Source organism: Strongylocentrotus purpuratus, unplaced genomic scaffold (genome assembly GCF_000002235.5).
Source record: "Strongylocentrotus purpuratus isolate Spur 01 unplaced genomic scaffold, Spur_5.0 spur5_scaffold_4, whole genome shotgun sequence".
Classification (NCBI taxonomy): Eukaryota; Metazoa; Echinodermata; class Echinoidea; order Camarodonta; family Strongylocentrotidae; genus Strongylocentrotus; species Strongylocentrotus purpuratus.
In genome coordinates this window covers 21,858,861-21,874,846 of record NW_022145610.1, presented here as the reverse complement: position 1 = coordinate 21,874,846, position 15,986 = coordinate 21,858,861, and the positions used below count along the sequence as shown (strand labels likewise).

Here is a 15,986-nt window from a genome sequence, read left to right as displayed (position 1 = left end):
CCACCCTATCCAAGTTTGGTCAATACATGAACTTACCTTGGAAGACCCTATTTGGGTTTTCAACACAAAATTGCCCTGTTTTAGGCGGGCTTTGAAATAAAGTTGATGAACAGTAAAGTCTAGTTGACATATGCTTGGTAAATGGTGGCCGATTTTTGTTTTCTCCTTTAAAAACAACAACAATAATGCACTATAATCCTATACATACATGCGCCCACTAACATGTATCTGTGCATGTGTTGTACGACAAACAGATGTGACGAGTAGAACGTTACGAAAAAAAACACGGTTTTGACCTATACTGCAGTTTAAAAGCAGTTTATCAAACATGCATGTAGAATGTAAGTGCACTTAAATAAACTTACAAGAAAGTGGAGGTCTATGTCTTCATTTCCTGTTGTTCCAATTCTCTGAACCAAGAAATCAGTTGTCACATCAACCTACATCATGAAAAAAAGACAAGTGGAAATTAGCTGATCCTACATTTGCTCCTAAGTCTTATTTTGTCACATGTGTAGGGCTGCGGGTAGGGCTGCAATTGGGTTTTAGGTTAGGTTCCAGTTAGGGTAAGAGTTACAAGGTATACTGGTAGTGTTTAGTCCTTCACCATGCCAAATTGCTTATGAATTTTATTACCCTAAACTATGTTGTTATACCCTTGTTACGGTTTCTTTTACACAATTTGTTTTTATCAGTGTGTATACAAATTTGTAAAATATATTTCATATTTCATCAAAGATAGATATACAAACATTCATGTATACAGTCAGGGCTGGATTCGCTATGGGTTTTCTGTTCAGCATAGGGTTATGAATGCAATACATTTTCCGTTAGGTTTAGGGTTAGCGACGGGGCTTGGTTCAGGGCCGATATTCAATTCAATACTTATGTCAGGAATGTGAATATTTTACACAATTCTTGGCTTGGATAAAATACTTTGACAACTTTGGTATTCAGTTCAAGATTTTGGCTCAGTATTTTACCCTAAATTTAAGACAGCTTCCTATTACAGACTTAAGCTAATAATTTGTGGAGGCCTTGACTGGCAGCGCAGGCATATGGTTTTCAAAGCAGTCTTTATAAGCTGTGAACAAATATATTTGTGCAGTTTAATACGACGCATCAATTATATTGCGCATCATTTTGGATTTTGGATCAGTAAAGTATTTTACCCTAAATTTGGCTTACTAAGGTAGCTCAGATGTGATCTGAATACGAGTTAAGACATGGCCAAGTAAAATGCTAAGTAAAATACTGTCTTAATCCACGTACTAAATTAAATAGGGCGCCAGGATTGATTTTCAGCTCTTATAACTTGCTGATCACGCTATCTCTTGTAATGAGATTTTGGTATTGGTTGGTCTGCACCTACCTTTCTGCTATTGAGTCTCCCATGAAACAGACAAAGTATTAAGCAAGAAGATCTTTTGGAAACTCATTTACGATAACCACAATAATATTCAAAGCTTATAAGCACAGAGTGGGTGAAACCCAGTAAAAAAATATATTTTCTGACTTACATTCAGGCTACGGTAATCTGCATATCGGGGTCTGATGACCAAGTAATCATTCCCATTGGCCGAGTCTGCTAGACTTACTCCAAAGGACATATCGGCTTGGTTGTTCGGATATTGCGGATCATGAGTTGATGCCTAAAAAATGACACATGCATAAAATATGATATTACTTCTGTGACCACATCCCTTTGTAGAGGTTTCTACAAATACACCCCCCTAATATGCTAAAAATGTCCAGAATGAAAATGGAACAATAAAAAAGAAAGAGCATAACATTTCCAAATGTTTGCCTATGATGTTAATTATGAAGAACAATGTCAGGCATCATAAAGACACAAATAACAAAAAACTGGACATGTAAATTACTGACTGAAGTTATATGTACCTGGTTGACAGTCATTGGACTAATACACAAGATGTCCGTAGACCTTACGTTCACATGAGCTCATGAAAGAAGGAGCCGTGCAAAAAGGACCTAGCTCCCATCCCCTTTGCACCAGGAACATAAGATTTATTAGACATTAGGGCAATTTAGGGGTGCTGCCCCTGGTTGGTGGAGACTTACTCCAAAGGTGGAGACATGACAGTCATTGGACTAATCAAAAAGGGACCTAGCTCCCATCCCATTTTCCCCAGGATCATATAAGATTTATTGGAGCATTAGGACAATTAATAGGGTTGCTACTTCAAAGTCCCCTGCAGGGGCAGGTATCCCATTCAAACAAATATAAGTCTTCTTCACAAAAAAGAATTTCTACATTGTTTAGCCAGAATCCATACCAATATTTTGGTATGAAATCATATCTATATTGCATGATCTATTATATGAAACAAATTAGATGGATCTTCGACTGCTCGCAGTCGAAAATGATGCCCCCGCAATAGAGCGATTTTACAAACAAGACGGAAGAAAAATTTAAATTCAAGTTTGATTGTAATCTAAAAAAGGTATAGACCAGTTTTGGAAACGCCCCCCTCTCAACAAATGAAACGGAAGCTCTTATTGACATGACCCAAGTTTGGCAGGAATCCACCAATCGGTTCTTGAGATAACACGATCACGGGAACGGAATGTACGGAGGGATGTACCGTGCCGTGACGGAAGGACGGACGGACAACCCGTAAACATTATGCCTCCGGCTACTTGGTTGCGGCATAAAAATGAGGCTAACCTTGGGGGCATATACCCAGTCTTACAGACGACGGACAAAATAAGTCGCAATCATTCACTTGAGCCGTTGGCTCAGGTCAACTTAAAAGAGAAAGACCTCAGACCAAACCTCTCAAAAAAAATGAAAACTCAAGTTTGATCGATTATAGCTGTCTTATCATGGCATTATCATTGTTTTAAATAATATCATTAGAAAATGTTTTTATTCCTCTTTAAAATGATACCATATTTGTTATGATTTTGAAGCCATGAAATAAGCAGTACATACGAATAAAAGGCAGGGTGAAGAGTGAAAAGTTTCAAAATGAACTGGTAAACACTGGTCTAGTATTGTATAACATACAGAGCACTCTTCTTTCTTTGACCTAAGAGAGTGTTATTTTTGTATATGACAGTGGGGCTATTATGGTTCCCAACTGGTCATCCATGAAAGCTAAATTCTAAAGAATCAAAACTTGAAATTCATGCCCTATGGTGAAATGTCAAGCAAGATTTTATACTGTATAGTTATAAACTTTCTGAAGTATCATGCCTAGGTTGACAACTGTTGAAAAAAGCTTGGGTTATGGTATAATTTGAATGAACAAGGGCAGTGCATTTTGTAACGTTCACTTTTGACCTTGCCCTTATTTTGATCTACTGCACATTCTATGACTTAAAGATCATAAATTGGGTTTTATCTTTTGCATGCAAGAATCTTTCACAAAATGTGTGAGGCGCTCGGATTCCTGAAAGTTTCATGCGACATAATAATTAGGTTGCAACTGGCACAATGTTGAATTTTTGCTAATCACAAAGTGTTGTTCCACAAAAATGCCTTTTCTTTAAAAATTGTCGTTCCACATTTTGTGGTTTAGCTCAATAACTTTTTATTCAAATATAAACAAATGCATGATTAGAAAGAGCAAACATTTCTGCACATACTACGTCCATTTTAGTTTCATGACCACGTAGCATTTGATGCCAGGAATTTTAAAAAGGCAACACAAAACTAAAAACTTTTAAGGTTTAGACCAGTTTTGGAAACGCCCCCTTCTCAAAAAATGAAGTGGAAGGTCTTATTACCAATCATGTGAAAAATGTGTTTTTACTAATACGTAATGATACAAATTTTGCCAGGAAACCGCCTACTTATTGATATATTTGGTAAATTATCATATCGATTTGGACTGGATAGATATCGAGCTCGGGTATATAGTCCTATACATCTTTCTGTGTACAAGTGCTTGTAACTTTACCAAGACTGGGCTAAATTTCTTATCATCCAGAACCTTGCAGTACACACAAATACTTATATGCTAGATGATCAACCTCTTCTGATAGTTTCCACAACGTTTCATTCACATTGCAATCGCACCACCAGAACTGGTCTATACCTTTAAAATTCGTAACTTGACAACACATTGAAGGTTTGAAATTATTTTGTTTTAATGAAAACTGGCCATTATTTTTACTTATCGATAAAGTTCTTACCCATGTACATGAATATTGTATTTAGCCACATTACATAAATTAATGAGAAAAATGTAGTGATGAAAGAAAAGAATCTTGATGCCAATTTGAAGAACAACATGTGAACCATTAAGCCCTCTAGCAAAGGGTCCTGTTCTAAATAAGTTTGTTTTCTTTGTCTTCTTACCACAATGTGAATGCTCCTTATACTTGATTGGACACCAAAATCCATACTGACTCCTCCTTGATCATCAGTGTTGGATCTCAGGTCTACCTGACTACCATATATATCAGTCCTCCGTAGTGGCTCCTCTCGACCACCTGGAAATCTGGCAGTTGCTATGACACTTACAGGAACATCGGTGGCCACATCTCCATTTGCAAATGTTAAATCCAGCTGCGAAGAAAGGAGAAGTAATTTATGGTACGAAAGGTCCCGGGTTTAATTCCCCGACAGGCCTCCAATATTTTAGGTTGGGCGCTTCAAAATTTATTTTTAATCCTCTACCTCCCTTTTTAACAATTTAACCATGATGTCTCAAACAGAATGAACGTAAAAAAACAGACAATTGATTAAGTCATCTACTGCAATTGGCACATACATGTAGGGGCCTGGGGTCGCTTCACAAAACTGTCATAAGTACAAGATCAACTAAATCTCGACCCTGTCATCGACTTGTCTACTAATTGTTTTACAAAACCGTCTTTGCCAAGACGAGCGACAACTTCCCTAACAAGAGACTTGTTGCGACTCCAAACCTGTCAAATCTTGTTAGAACGCCATCTCATGTTAAAGGGGATAGTTGAGTTCTGTTGCAGAGGGCGCTACACAAAATAATTTTTTTGTAAGATAATGAAAAACTGAGTGTCAAATTTGAAAGAACATAATATTGAAATTACAAAATCATCTTTGTTTGATCAAAATCGGTTCAGAGATGGCTGAAATATACCGATTTCTAATACTTGTGTACCACCACAAATATTAGATATTTTGAAAAACTTGAAAAAACCGTTGAAAAAAACGAAATAACGCCTTTTACGTCGTATTTCAGCCAATGCCGATGTTGGCTTTTTTTGTTGGCATTTTTGTATTGCTTATAATATCCACAATTAGTCGGCTCGTGTAATGTTATTTTCAATTCAATAATTAATTAACGGTCACCATGTTTTTTTTTAAAGTGGAGCTGAATTGGTATGATCGTATTGGCTGAATTTCACACATTTTGGGTCTACAATTACCTTTATAGCAATTTTAGGTTCTAAAAGGGCACTATAAATGTCATAGATAAGAATAAGAGCCATAACCATGCACTTTGAAGGCATTTGCGGTCTGAAAACAGAACTCAACTATCCCTTTAACTTTAAATAAGTCTTTGGGCAGCAAAAATATGGAGACTGAAATCTATTTTAAAACTTCTTTCTTTATCTTCGAGCTCTCAATTTATTGAACAGTTCATATTGGTGTTAATACAAAAGCACTAAACAAGCATACCGTGACAACTTATTCTTATATAAAAAAAGAATGACTGTATTCTTCCCATACATCTTTCTACCATAGCAAAGTCGCGAAAGATGGAACATTCTGTAATTATGAACCCATGAGAATGATGACAATTGTCGTGTAGGTACTTCTCTCGATATTTTCCCTTTACAAGCATAACCTTGATACAAATTCAATCGCATAATTTAATTATTTGATAAGAAAATGTAAAAACTTTGAGTACTAAAATGTTATGTTTTCATTATTTTGTTAAATAGATATAGTAATAGTGGCTTCCAATCTTTAATTTTTTTTAAACAGTTTTAGTAAATCTAAGCCTCATAACAATTTTTTGTGATATAGAATAAAATTAATCGATCATAATGAAGATTATATTTTTTAGCCGATAGTATCGAAATCATGAATTTGTCGGTTATCATGGATTTGTGAAATTGGTTGTCCGCTTCCCGACATCTCTCAGGTCGCAGACCTCCTATATTCTAATGTTCTTTGACAAGACATTTGTCACTCTCCACCCAGGTGTGAAATGGGTACCGGTAGAAAGGAATTCCTTCAATGCTGTGAGCACTGAAATTGGTAGCCTTGTAGAGCCAGAGAAATATTGGAGCGCATTGAGCACCTTGGGTGGTGAATATATGTACACTTTAACAATATTAAATATTATTATTATTATTCTGCTGAAATTTAAACAAAGAGGGTTAGACTGAGGTGTAAGTTTTACTTTGTCAAAAGTGATCTGAGACCCAGGAAAAAATTTAACTAAATTAATAGAATACAGACCAATGAATTTTAATCTTTATTGAGTTTCTTCTTATCTTACATTTACTTGCAGATTGAGCCCAGCCTTGAAGTACTGCACAGTTCGCTTTCTACTGAATTTGTATGGTGAGTCGACGAAAATTGCCTTCGTGTTGATGCTTGCTTCACTGAACTGAGTCGCTGATTCGTGTACGATTGCCTTTGCATGGAAATGGCGACCTCTGAACCGATCAAACCAGTCTGGACCATCAAAATCAGTACTGAGATCATCCAAAGTAACTACAGCCCTTCCAGTATCACCAATCTGATAGAAAGATGAATAAAAAGTGATAATATTGGTTATATCAGATGCGACGGTTCAAATTAAAATAAAGACCCACGGGCCAAATGTTACATGCGAGAGGACTTGATGCGGCCTGCCAAAAATACCCCAAAATACATGTAACACAAAAATGAATTTGTTGTTTCGTTCATTTTCATTCTACATGTATAAGTAGATCTTTTTTTACTTGTCACAAATTTGTCATAGATAATCCTGGATCCACCACTGCAATCACAAGGCTCTCTCCCTTCTCCCCCTTGTAGATTAATCTTGTGACCTTAACCTAGTGATAGAGGTACCATTAAACCCCCCCCCCCGGGGGGGGGGGGGTTGGACAGGGGTGTGCCGCTCAAGCCTCAAAACCCCTACCCATTTTCAAGGGTCATTTTGGCAGATTTTTCTCGAAAAATAGGCCATTTTCCACAATTCTTTTAAAAACACGGACCCAAAATGAGACCCATGTTTAGGGGTTTTATGGTGAGAAATCGACTCATTAGAGCGGCACATCACTGTATGTCTAAATATGGCCCCCTCCCCTGATGAGAACACTGAGGAGATCACATGGGTGTGAGGCAGACCCACAATGAACAAGACAAATGCGACTGCATCTCCTATATGCCTCCAATACAAAAAAGATTGATAACAGTTTTGTTTAGGTTTTGTTTTATACATTTATGTGATACACAACAAATCTAAGCATTTGTGACATATCACGATGAAGAAAAAAATCCTATATTCATATGTCAACTGACGATTACGATTAGGTCTATAGCTTGTAGCCCCTAACTGAAATTGGATCATCTTCCTATAGTAATTCTGTCACCATGTTTGGAGCTCATACCTCAAGTTCTTGACATATTATAATAACAAGGATACTCAGATATTGACCTCTGTGACCTATGACCTTCGACCAATTTACTAAAAATCCAATCAGATCATCTTCCTAGGGTAATAAATACTACCATCTAGTTTGAGCTTCATATCTCCAGTGGTTCTTGAGATATCGAAATAACAAGGATGATATCTAGAATTTCAGATATTTACCTTGTGATCTTTAACCTTTGACCTATCAAGCCAACGTCTTGTCAGATCATCTTCCTAAGGTCATACATATTATCACCAAGTAAGAGCCTCATATCTATATAGTGGTTATATAGATTGTGTAATAACGAGGCTAATTTAGCCGGAATTTCAGAAGTTGCCCTCTCTGACCTTAAATCTTTGACCTAGTTACTCCAAAATCTAACCAGATTGTTTTCCTATCATGATACATACAATCATAAAGTTTTAAGGTTATATCTCAAGTGGTTCTTGAGATATCGTGATAGCGAAAATGCAGGACGGACAATTGACCAAACCATAATGCCTTCGGAACCACCTTCGGTGGGTGGATCGAGGCACAACAACAACAAAATTCTCAATAATTCATTGCATTTTGCCCCGACCCCCAACATTAAAAAAAAAAATCCCCTATGTGGGCATGACCTGAACCATAATGCATGGCCCTACAAAGAAATTTTTCCTGTTGGGGACCGGGGGCAATGCAATGAATTATTGATAATTAATTGCATTTGTCTTGTTGGGGACCGGGGGACAATGCAATGAATTATTGATAATTAATTGCATTTTTTTTGGTGTATTTGTGGGGGCGCCGCACAGTGGGCCAGGGAGGAACCAAAGTGCGCCAAAACTAAGTTTGGGTGATTTATTTTTTTCAATTTTTTTCTTGCCCAGTTGAAAGGTAATACATAGAGGAATACCTCAGTGAAATATTTAATTCCGGTATGCACAATAAGGGTATAAATTTACTGCTTCAAACAGCAAAATCCTACATATTCACAGTTTTAGTGCAAAAGTGACTTATTTTATAAATCTTTCAATTCAACATGAAGTTTTTAAGTTATTGATATGAAATTGCTCTCACATATTCCTGATAGTTCATTTCGTTGAATGAATGGGTTAAAATTAATAGAAACACAATCTTCATGATATATTATAGGGAAATTCAATGAAAAATGGACTAATTATCCATGTTCTTTAAAAATCCAGAAGAAATGTTTAGATCTCTGCGGTGTACCGCTTGAATTTTAATACCACCATTTTCTCTGATGTCTAAGCTTCAAGTTGATACCAAATTTGGCTGCCCAAACTTGCCCATTGTTATGTTAGAGCCGATTTCCCTTGCCACATTGCCCCGAAAAATGTTGGTTTTTGGGGTCCGCGGCTGAATCATGAAGGATTCGTGGTCATAAATCACGGCGCGAGGGGGCGCGTGACACGTGTTCTGACACCGCGGAGCAAAATAAACACATTTTTCGAGGCAATGTTGCAAGGAAAACGGCTCTAACATAATAACGGGCAAATCGGGCAGCCAAATCTGGTATCAACTTAAAGCTTAGACATCAGAGAAAATGTTGGTAATAAAAATTAAGCGAAAATCCCTGGAAATCTAAACATTTCCTCTGGATTTATAAAAAATAAATCCCCAAACATGAGTTTTGGCGCACTTTGGTTCCTCCCTGGCCCACTGTGCGCACAGTGGGGCCAGGGAGGAACCAAAGTGCGCCAAAACTAAGTTTGGGTGATTTTTATTTTTCAATTTGTTTCTTGCCCAGTTGAAAGGTAATACATTGAGGAATACCTCAGTGAAATATTTAATTCCGGTATGCACAATAAGGGTATAAATTTACTACTTCAAACAGGAAAATCCTACATATTCACAGTTTTAGTGCACATATTGCTCCGATTGTCTCATTTTCGCTCGCGTGAACATTGCCAGCACAAACCACTGACCTCTGCCTTCTGAACGGATCATCGCCCATTCCATTCACTATACGTTACGTACTATAAAGGCTGTATTGTCTGATCGTTCATGAATATTCATGTTTTTGCTAAACTCGGCAAAATGTTTGCTTTTACTAAATGGAAAAATTACGGTGGGGGGTTGGATGAAATGGACATAATGAAATAGGCAGAAGTGATCTATGATAATTCATGCTTTTTATGTTTCGTGTGCTCGACCTATAACCTTCAAATCGCTTGGTAAACTGAGTCCAAAGTTAGACTTGTTTCACACGTGTATTATAGGCAATGACGAGCTTGCAACCTATTTTGAAAAATTACGGTGGGTGAACTTTCAAAAGTCAATGAGACATGAGGGCTCCAATGAAAGAGCTAGGGATAACGTACGTCGGGGTGGATGTGCTTTTCGTTTAAACAAAAAATGAATTTTTAACGATTTTAAAAAAAACGTCCATAGGCTAACATGTTAGGCTGCCGACTCAGATCATGCTCTGACGATAGGGGGCGTTGTGAAATGAGACTAACCGGAGCCATATGAAAGTGACTTATTTTATAAATCTTTCAATTCAACATGAAGTTTTTAAGTTATTGATATGAAATTGCTCTCACATATTCCTGATAGTTCATTTCGTTGAATGAATGGGTTAAAATGAATAGAAATACAATCTTCATGATATATTAAAGGGTAATTCACTGAAAATGGACTAATTATCCATGTTTTTTATAAATCCAGAAGAAATGTTTAGATCTCTGCGGTGTACCGCTTAAATTTTAATACCACCATTTTCTCTGATGTCTAAGCTTCAAGTTGATACCAAATTTGGCTGCCCGATCTTGCCCGTTGTTACGTTAGAGCCGATTTCCCTTGCCACATTGCCCCAAAAATGTGGTTTTGGGGGTCCGCGGCTGAATCATGAAGGATTCGTGGTCATAAATCACGGCGCGAGGGGGCGCGTCACACTTGATCTGACACCGCGGACCAAAATAAACACATTTTTCGGGGCAATGTTGCAAGGAAAACGGCTCTAACATAATAATGGGCAGAATCGGGCAGCCAAATCTGGTATCAACTTAAAGACATCAGAGAAAATGTTGGTAATAAAATTTAAGCGGCAATCCCTGGAAATCTTTATTTATAAAAAATAAATCCCCAAACATGAGTTTTGGCGCACTTTGGTTCCTCCCTGGCCCACTGTGCGGCGTACCCTAGCCCCCGCTGCGTACATTAATGATTCAGTGGCTAAGCAATGGCCTCGCTAGTGTGAGCCCGAGGATCAAAACCATGTTGATGTGCTATATTAGTGCCCTTTTACGAGGCATTAATCCTCATTACTGTCAGTTATGACTTAGCTCTAAGGACGTAGGTCCCCCAGATTAGCATAGTAGCATACACATGCTTTAGCAGTCACGCAAAACAAACACTCGCAAATTATTTTTCAATAAAATCTGAGAATGTATACTATCATCTAGACCAAAAGCTTCAGTTTCTCTATATCGTCGGTTGATCCACAGAGACTACGTCTGGCTCCACTAGACCTCCGATTATAATATTGTATTAGGGCATGTCAACAAATGTCAGTTATATTATTAAAATAAATGACCCAAATCAGACGGTTATTTCTGTCTAACTATTATCTAGATCTATTAGGAATAAATCATTGTCAAAGTCATTTCATAAATTGGGGTAAAAATAATTATTCCACCATTTTGACCAACAGTGTGTAGATTTATCCTTTTGAAAAAAATCACAATCCACTTACCAGACCTTGCCTCTCTCCCAGCTCTTGAACAGTACCATCCTGGATAACGCCATACTTAAAGGTATAGCGGCCAAGCACAGGCTTGCCAAATACGTACCTACATAGACAGTTCGAACAAATGATAGTGGTGGTTTAAAGCCATCCAATGGTATACAAATGATGCGCAGATATGAGTAGGTCGGAAAGGAATTTTGAGCACAAGATAACTTTGGGCATGGTTTAAAGCCACCCAACGGTATACAAATGATGCGCAGGTATGAGTGGGTCAGTAGGAATTGTGTGCATAAGGGAAAATTGCGCATGGTTTAAACACACGAGACGTAGCCGAGTGTGTTTTACATCACCGCAAAGTTACCGTTACCTGCACAATTCTACCGAACCACAAAATAAACCTGCGCAATGCGCATTGATATCTGATTTATAGAATGGGAGTAAAAAGAGTTATCGCCCAATTTAGAGAAGAAAATATACCAGACGCATGAAAGTGATTTACCGGAAGCATGAAAGTAGTTGAGAGTCACTTCTTTATTCAGGAATTGGGTATTTTTTTCATGCGTATGAAGGTGAAGAACGGTCAAATGACTAAATTGCCATTCAACTAGTCACCAGTATTACACTGTCTTCATGAAATTTAAAAAAAAAAATGTTTACTGATTTGAACTGGTTTTTAAAACAAGGCAGCAGTTCATGAAACTGTATTAACTTCAAGTTCGCCGACAATTCTTTGAAACACGTGTATTAAATTCAACGAGTATTCCAATAGGATGTCGGGGAACATATATGGCAGTTTTCTGAAATGATTTTCTGATTTCCTTACTGAGCATTTATTGTCGAGACCACTGAATAAGCTCCGGCTAGAATGTATTTAGGCGTTTCGATGCTCACTGAAAATGTCGGTAGAACTGCAGTGGAGAATTAAAATACATATCCAATTACATGTGATTAGAATCATGAATACACATTAACCCATGTATGCAAGAGCAGTAGAGCATATAAAATGTCAACAAATCAGAATTATAACAAAAACCATAACAAAATATAATAATAACTACGAATACAGTAAGAAAATGAAGGAAGAGATTCAAGAGAGCATAACAAGTGGAAGCGAAATAATAGGTTTATGACGAAAAAAGTTAGAAAAGTAACTGAAATGAACAGACTATTAAAACTCTATTTACATCCTTTCGTTCAGTGAACAAATTATATTTTTCTTCATTTGTATATATGTGTTCCTATTGTATTTTTTCTTCCCTAAATTGAACTGCATTACCTGCTAATGATGGTGGAAAACACATTTCCACATTTGTGAACAGGAATTCAATTCTTAATTATTATCATTCTTTTTCACCTGTTAAAGGAAACCTCACCCCAAGAAATAACCAAAAGGCATTACATCATGCCAATAATATCTTCATTCTTTTGAACATTTCGTAAAGAAAATTGTTCATCAATAGGCTGGAAATAAATTTCAGCATTGTACCCATACTTATTATCTGGGGGTGAAGTTTCTTGTTTAGAGCCGTTCGCTCCGCAACCAGTTTGTCTATACATTGGTCTATTTCCATATGCCTAATAATCATTTTTGTCTACTTATCATTCGGTTTACTGACCATTTAGGCTAAAAGTCATTTTGATCTAATTTCCATTTGGTTTAAAGGTACATGTCCCTTTTGCAGCCAACCTCAAATTCTGTAGAACTTTGCAGGAATTATGAATATGTCATGTATGTCCTCTCTGTGAAATTTGAACGTTAGCAATGTCCTAATATTCAAATTATGCAACGAAACCCGTTTACTTGCTAGACTTCACTGTCAGACACCATTGATTGACTTACTTCTTTGGTAATAACATACATAAAATGAGCTTTAAAGGGTACATGAGCATTTGTCCACATCAATAACCAACTTCTTGTGATGGCCAAAATTAAACTGATTGAATCTTTGCGCAGCATAAAACGTATGACCATTCGGTACAATGGTCTGAAAATCAAGATTATTACTTATTGGCTCCATAGCTCCTCAGTCGATTTGACAACTAATAGTCGTTATTTTCCCGCTTGAAGACATTTTCAAGCCCCACCTTTTTTAGGGAAGTTCTAAACTAGTATTATCTTTCAAATGCCGTTGGAATTTAACCTTTTCATTTGTTGGGCCTGCAAATGGGACATAGTACCTTTAATCTCCAATAAGTAAACTACCCATTAGGTATATTGCTCTTTTAGTCTAATTCCCAGTTTGTGCAGTTGTGCCCGTATTGTGTCTACTATCTAAATGATCTAGTAATCATAAATAATGATAATAAGTAATGATTATCAGACCTTTTTGGGGATGGTAAACGAAATGTGCATTAGAAATTAGATCATGTGGATAGTATAGACGGGCTAGGTGTAGACCATATGGAAATTAGACGAACTAGTTGTAGACCAAATAGCAATTAACCGTGTTTCTTTAAAGATATAAACTTTCAAGCTGAACAACATAATCTTGATGTTCCCTCTTTTAAAGCGGCTCACCAAGGATGGATTCTGAAATAAGTCACTTTAGGCTTGAGCCTAAACTTTCTTTTTTCTTGAATAGAATTTACCTAAATTATTACAAAAACACAGCCAGATTTTCGTCAGAAAAGTAGAATGTTATATGGTTAACATACATGTACATTGAATTTGTTTTGCTGGAATACGCACTACACACATAAGAATGATATAACTTTACACAAAGAAATGATATGCAAATAATCAACCCCCCCCCCCCCCCAAAAAAAAAAATAAAATAAATAAATAAAATTAAAAAAAATAAAACCAAAAAAAAAAAAAAACATGTAGGAGTAAACAATGTCTAAATTTAAGAAAGTACAGTATAACTCACCATACTCCTTGACTACAAATGTCGCACTTGACTCGACAAGGAACTAAAAAATAGGATTAAATATGAAAATTATAATGAGAGGTAATAGTGATTTCAAACTAGGACCAGACTGACCAGTTGCTGGAATGGGCCTGCTGCGAGGTACGTGCACATGTACTGTTTATGTTGATCATGAGGCTAGAATAGTGTAAAGATGGATCTAGGCTAGAATCCACTATACTGCCCTCTGCGGTAAAAAGCAGTAAAACAATGGATTCGAGCATACTAATTAGATACGTGCAGCAGGCTCCTTTCGATAAAAATGTACCCGGCAACTCCTCGAATATCACAATTTCTGTGGCATTTCTTAGACGAAAAAGGTCACTTTTAGGGGCATACTGATGGAATGCGCTATTTCTAGGCAAGTGACGGATCCTTCTAGCTGATATCGGGACACCGGTTCCGGATCGGTGCACGGCCGTCGGGACCCGGTTTATAAAATTCCCGACATGCATATGGAAACGTTGTATCATCCGCTCAATCTGACTTGCGTGCATAGAACAAATAAGCATTTTTCCATGAAAAAGTGAAGTTTTCTCAAATGTGCGTTTCTTTCCAGCATTGGGGTGCCCGGAAGTCACTTTGGTAACATTTCAAAAAGTATAATATAAAAAGACAATTAATATGCAATTTTCTGTACTTTTGTCGGAAAAAACATATTGTCTAGCACAATGTCGTCTCTTTTTGCGTTGGAGAAGAGCAAATAGCGAGTTTCAATCACACTTTGGCCACTTTCGCAAGGTCTCACTCGTTCCATTGCGGTCAAGCGGCTTTGGGGTAAGTGGCTAATGAATATACTAATCGTTAGCTTTCTTCTGCATGGTATTAAATTTGTTTTGATTTTCAGTTGGCAACTTTGAACAGAAGATAAGTCTTTTTGCAGATGACACAACTTGTTTTTTGAATGGGGAAACAGTTTCCTTTAAACATTTATTTGAAACGTTGACTCAGTTTGCAAAATTTTCAATTTGTCACATTAATTTAAGTAAGTCAGATGCAATTCATATAGGAAAGCTGAAAGGCAGTACAGTTATTCCACAAGATGCATTAGGGTTGAATTGGAAATCAAAAACGTTTAAGGCTTTAGGAGTGGTTTTCTCATTGAACACAAAAATGCTTTACGAACTGAATTTTGTTCCCAGACTTGTCATTATAGAACAGATTTTAAATTGTTGGAGGCATAGAAGCCTATCCTTGTTGGGCAAAATTGCTGTTGTAAAGTCGCTTTTACTCCCCCAAATGTTATTTTTGTTTTCAGTATTATGTATTGACCTGCCAAACTCTTTCTTTAAAAGATTAAATGGTTTGCTTTTTAAATTCATTTGGAGCAATGGCAATGACAGAGTTAAGAGAGATATATTATGCAATGATTATGAAGAAGGGGTTCTAAGGATGATTAATCCTTTAGTTTTTGCACAAGCGCAGAAAGTTTTGTGGATGGCTAAACTATTAGACGATAAATATGAAAGTTGTTGGAAAACAATAGAAATATATATTCTTTCTATCTTTTGTGATGACCATCTTGCCCTTTTTAAGGCAGATGCCCCTGATTCGGTTTTGGCAAAACTTAAAAATTGCCAGTTAACAGCGTCTATTAAGACATGGTATTTATATAGGCAAGAGATGAAAAGAGAACTAGGTTTATGTCAGTTTCATTTACAAGATTTTATTTGGTGGAATAGAAATGTAAGATTGCAATATAGAACACATTTTTTCTATCCAGTTTGGTATGAAAGGGGTATTCATTCCATTTTTCAATTACATAATGGTTTTGGTAACCCCAAAACATTTGAAGACCT

General features: G+C 36.8%; 1 protein-coding gene across 1 annotated transcript in view; it reads right to left on the bottom strand.

Annotated features, from left to right (window-relative positions):
• The window catches only part of LOC100892832 (complement C3), a 121,737-nt gene that overhangs the window by 89,406 nt on the left and 16,345 nt on the right, over positions 1 to 15,986 (bottom strand). Inside the window, exons 6-12 of the mRNA XM_030997027.1 lie at positions 14,149 to 14,191; positions 12,102 to 12,186; positions 11,285 to 11,381; positions 6,462 to 6,704; positions 4,328 to 4,537; positions 1,521 to 1,652; positions 366 to 440 (exon numbers count right to left, since the gene is read on the bottom strand). Of these exons, the coding sequence (XP_030852887.1) occupies positions 366 to 440; positions 1,521 to 1,652; positions 4,328 to 4,537; positions 6,462 to 6,704; positions 11,285 to 11,381; positions 12,102 to 12,186; positions 14,149 to 14,191 (885 nt within the window). The remainder of the gene's footprint in view (positions 1 to 365; positions 441 to 1,520; positions 1,653 to 4,327; positions 4,538 to 6,461; positions 6,705 to 11,284; positions 11,382 to 12,101; positions 12,187 to 14,148; positions 14,192 to 15,986) is intronic.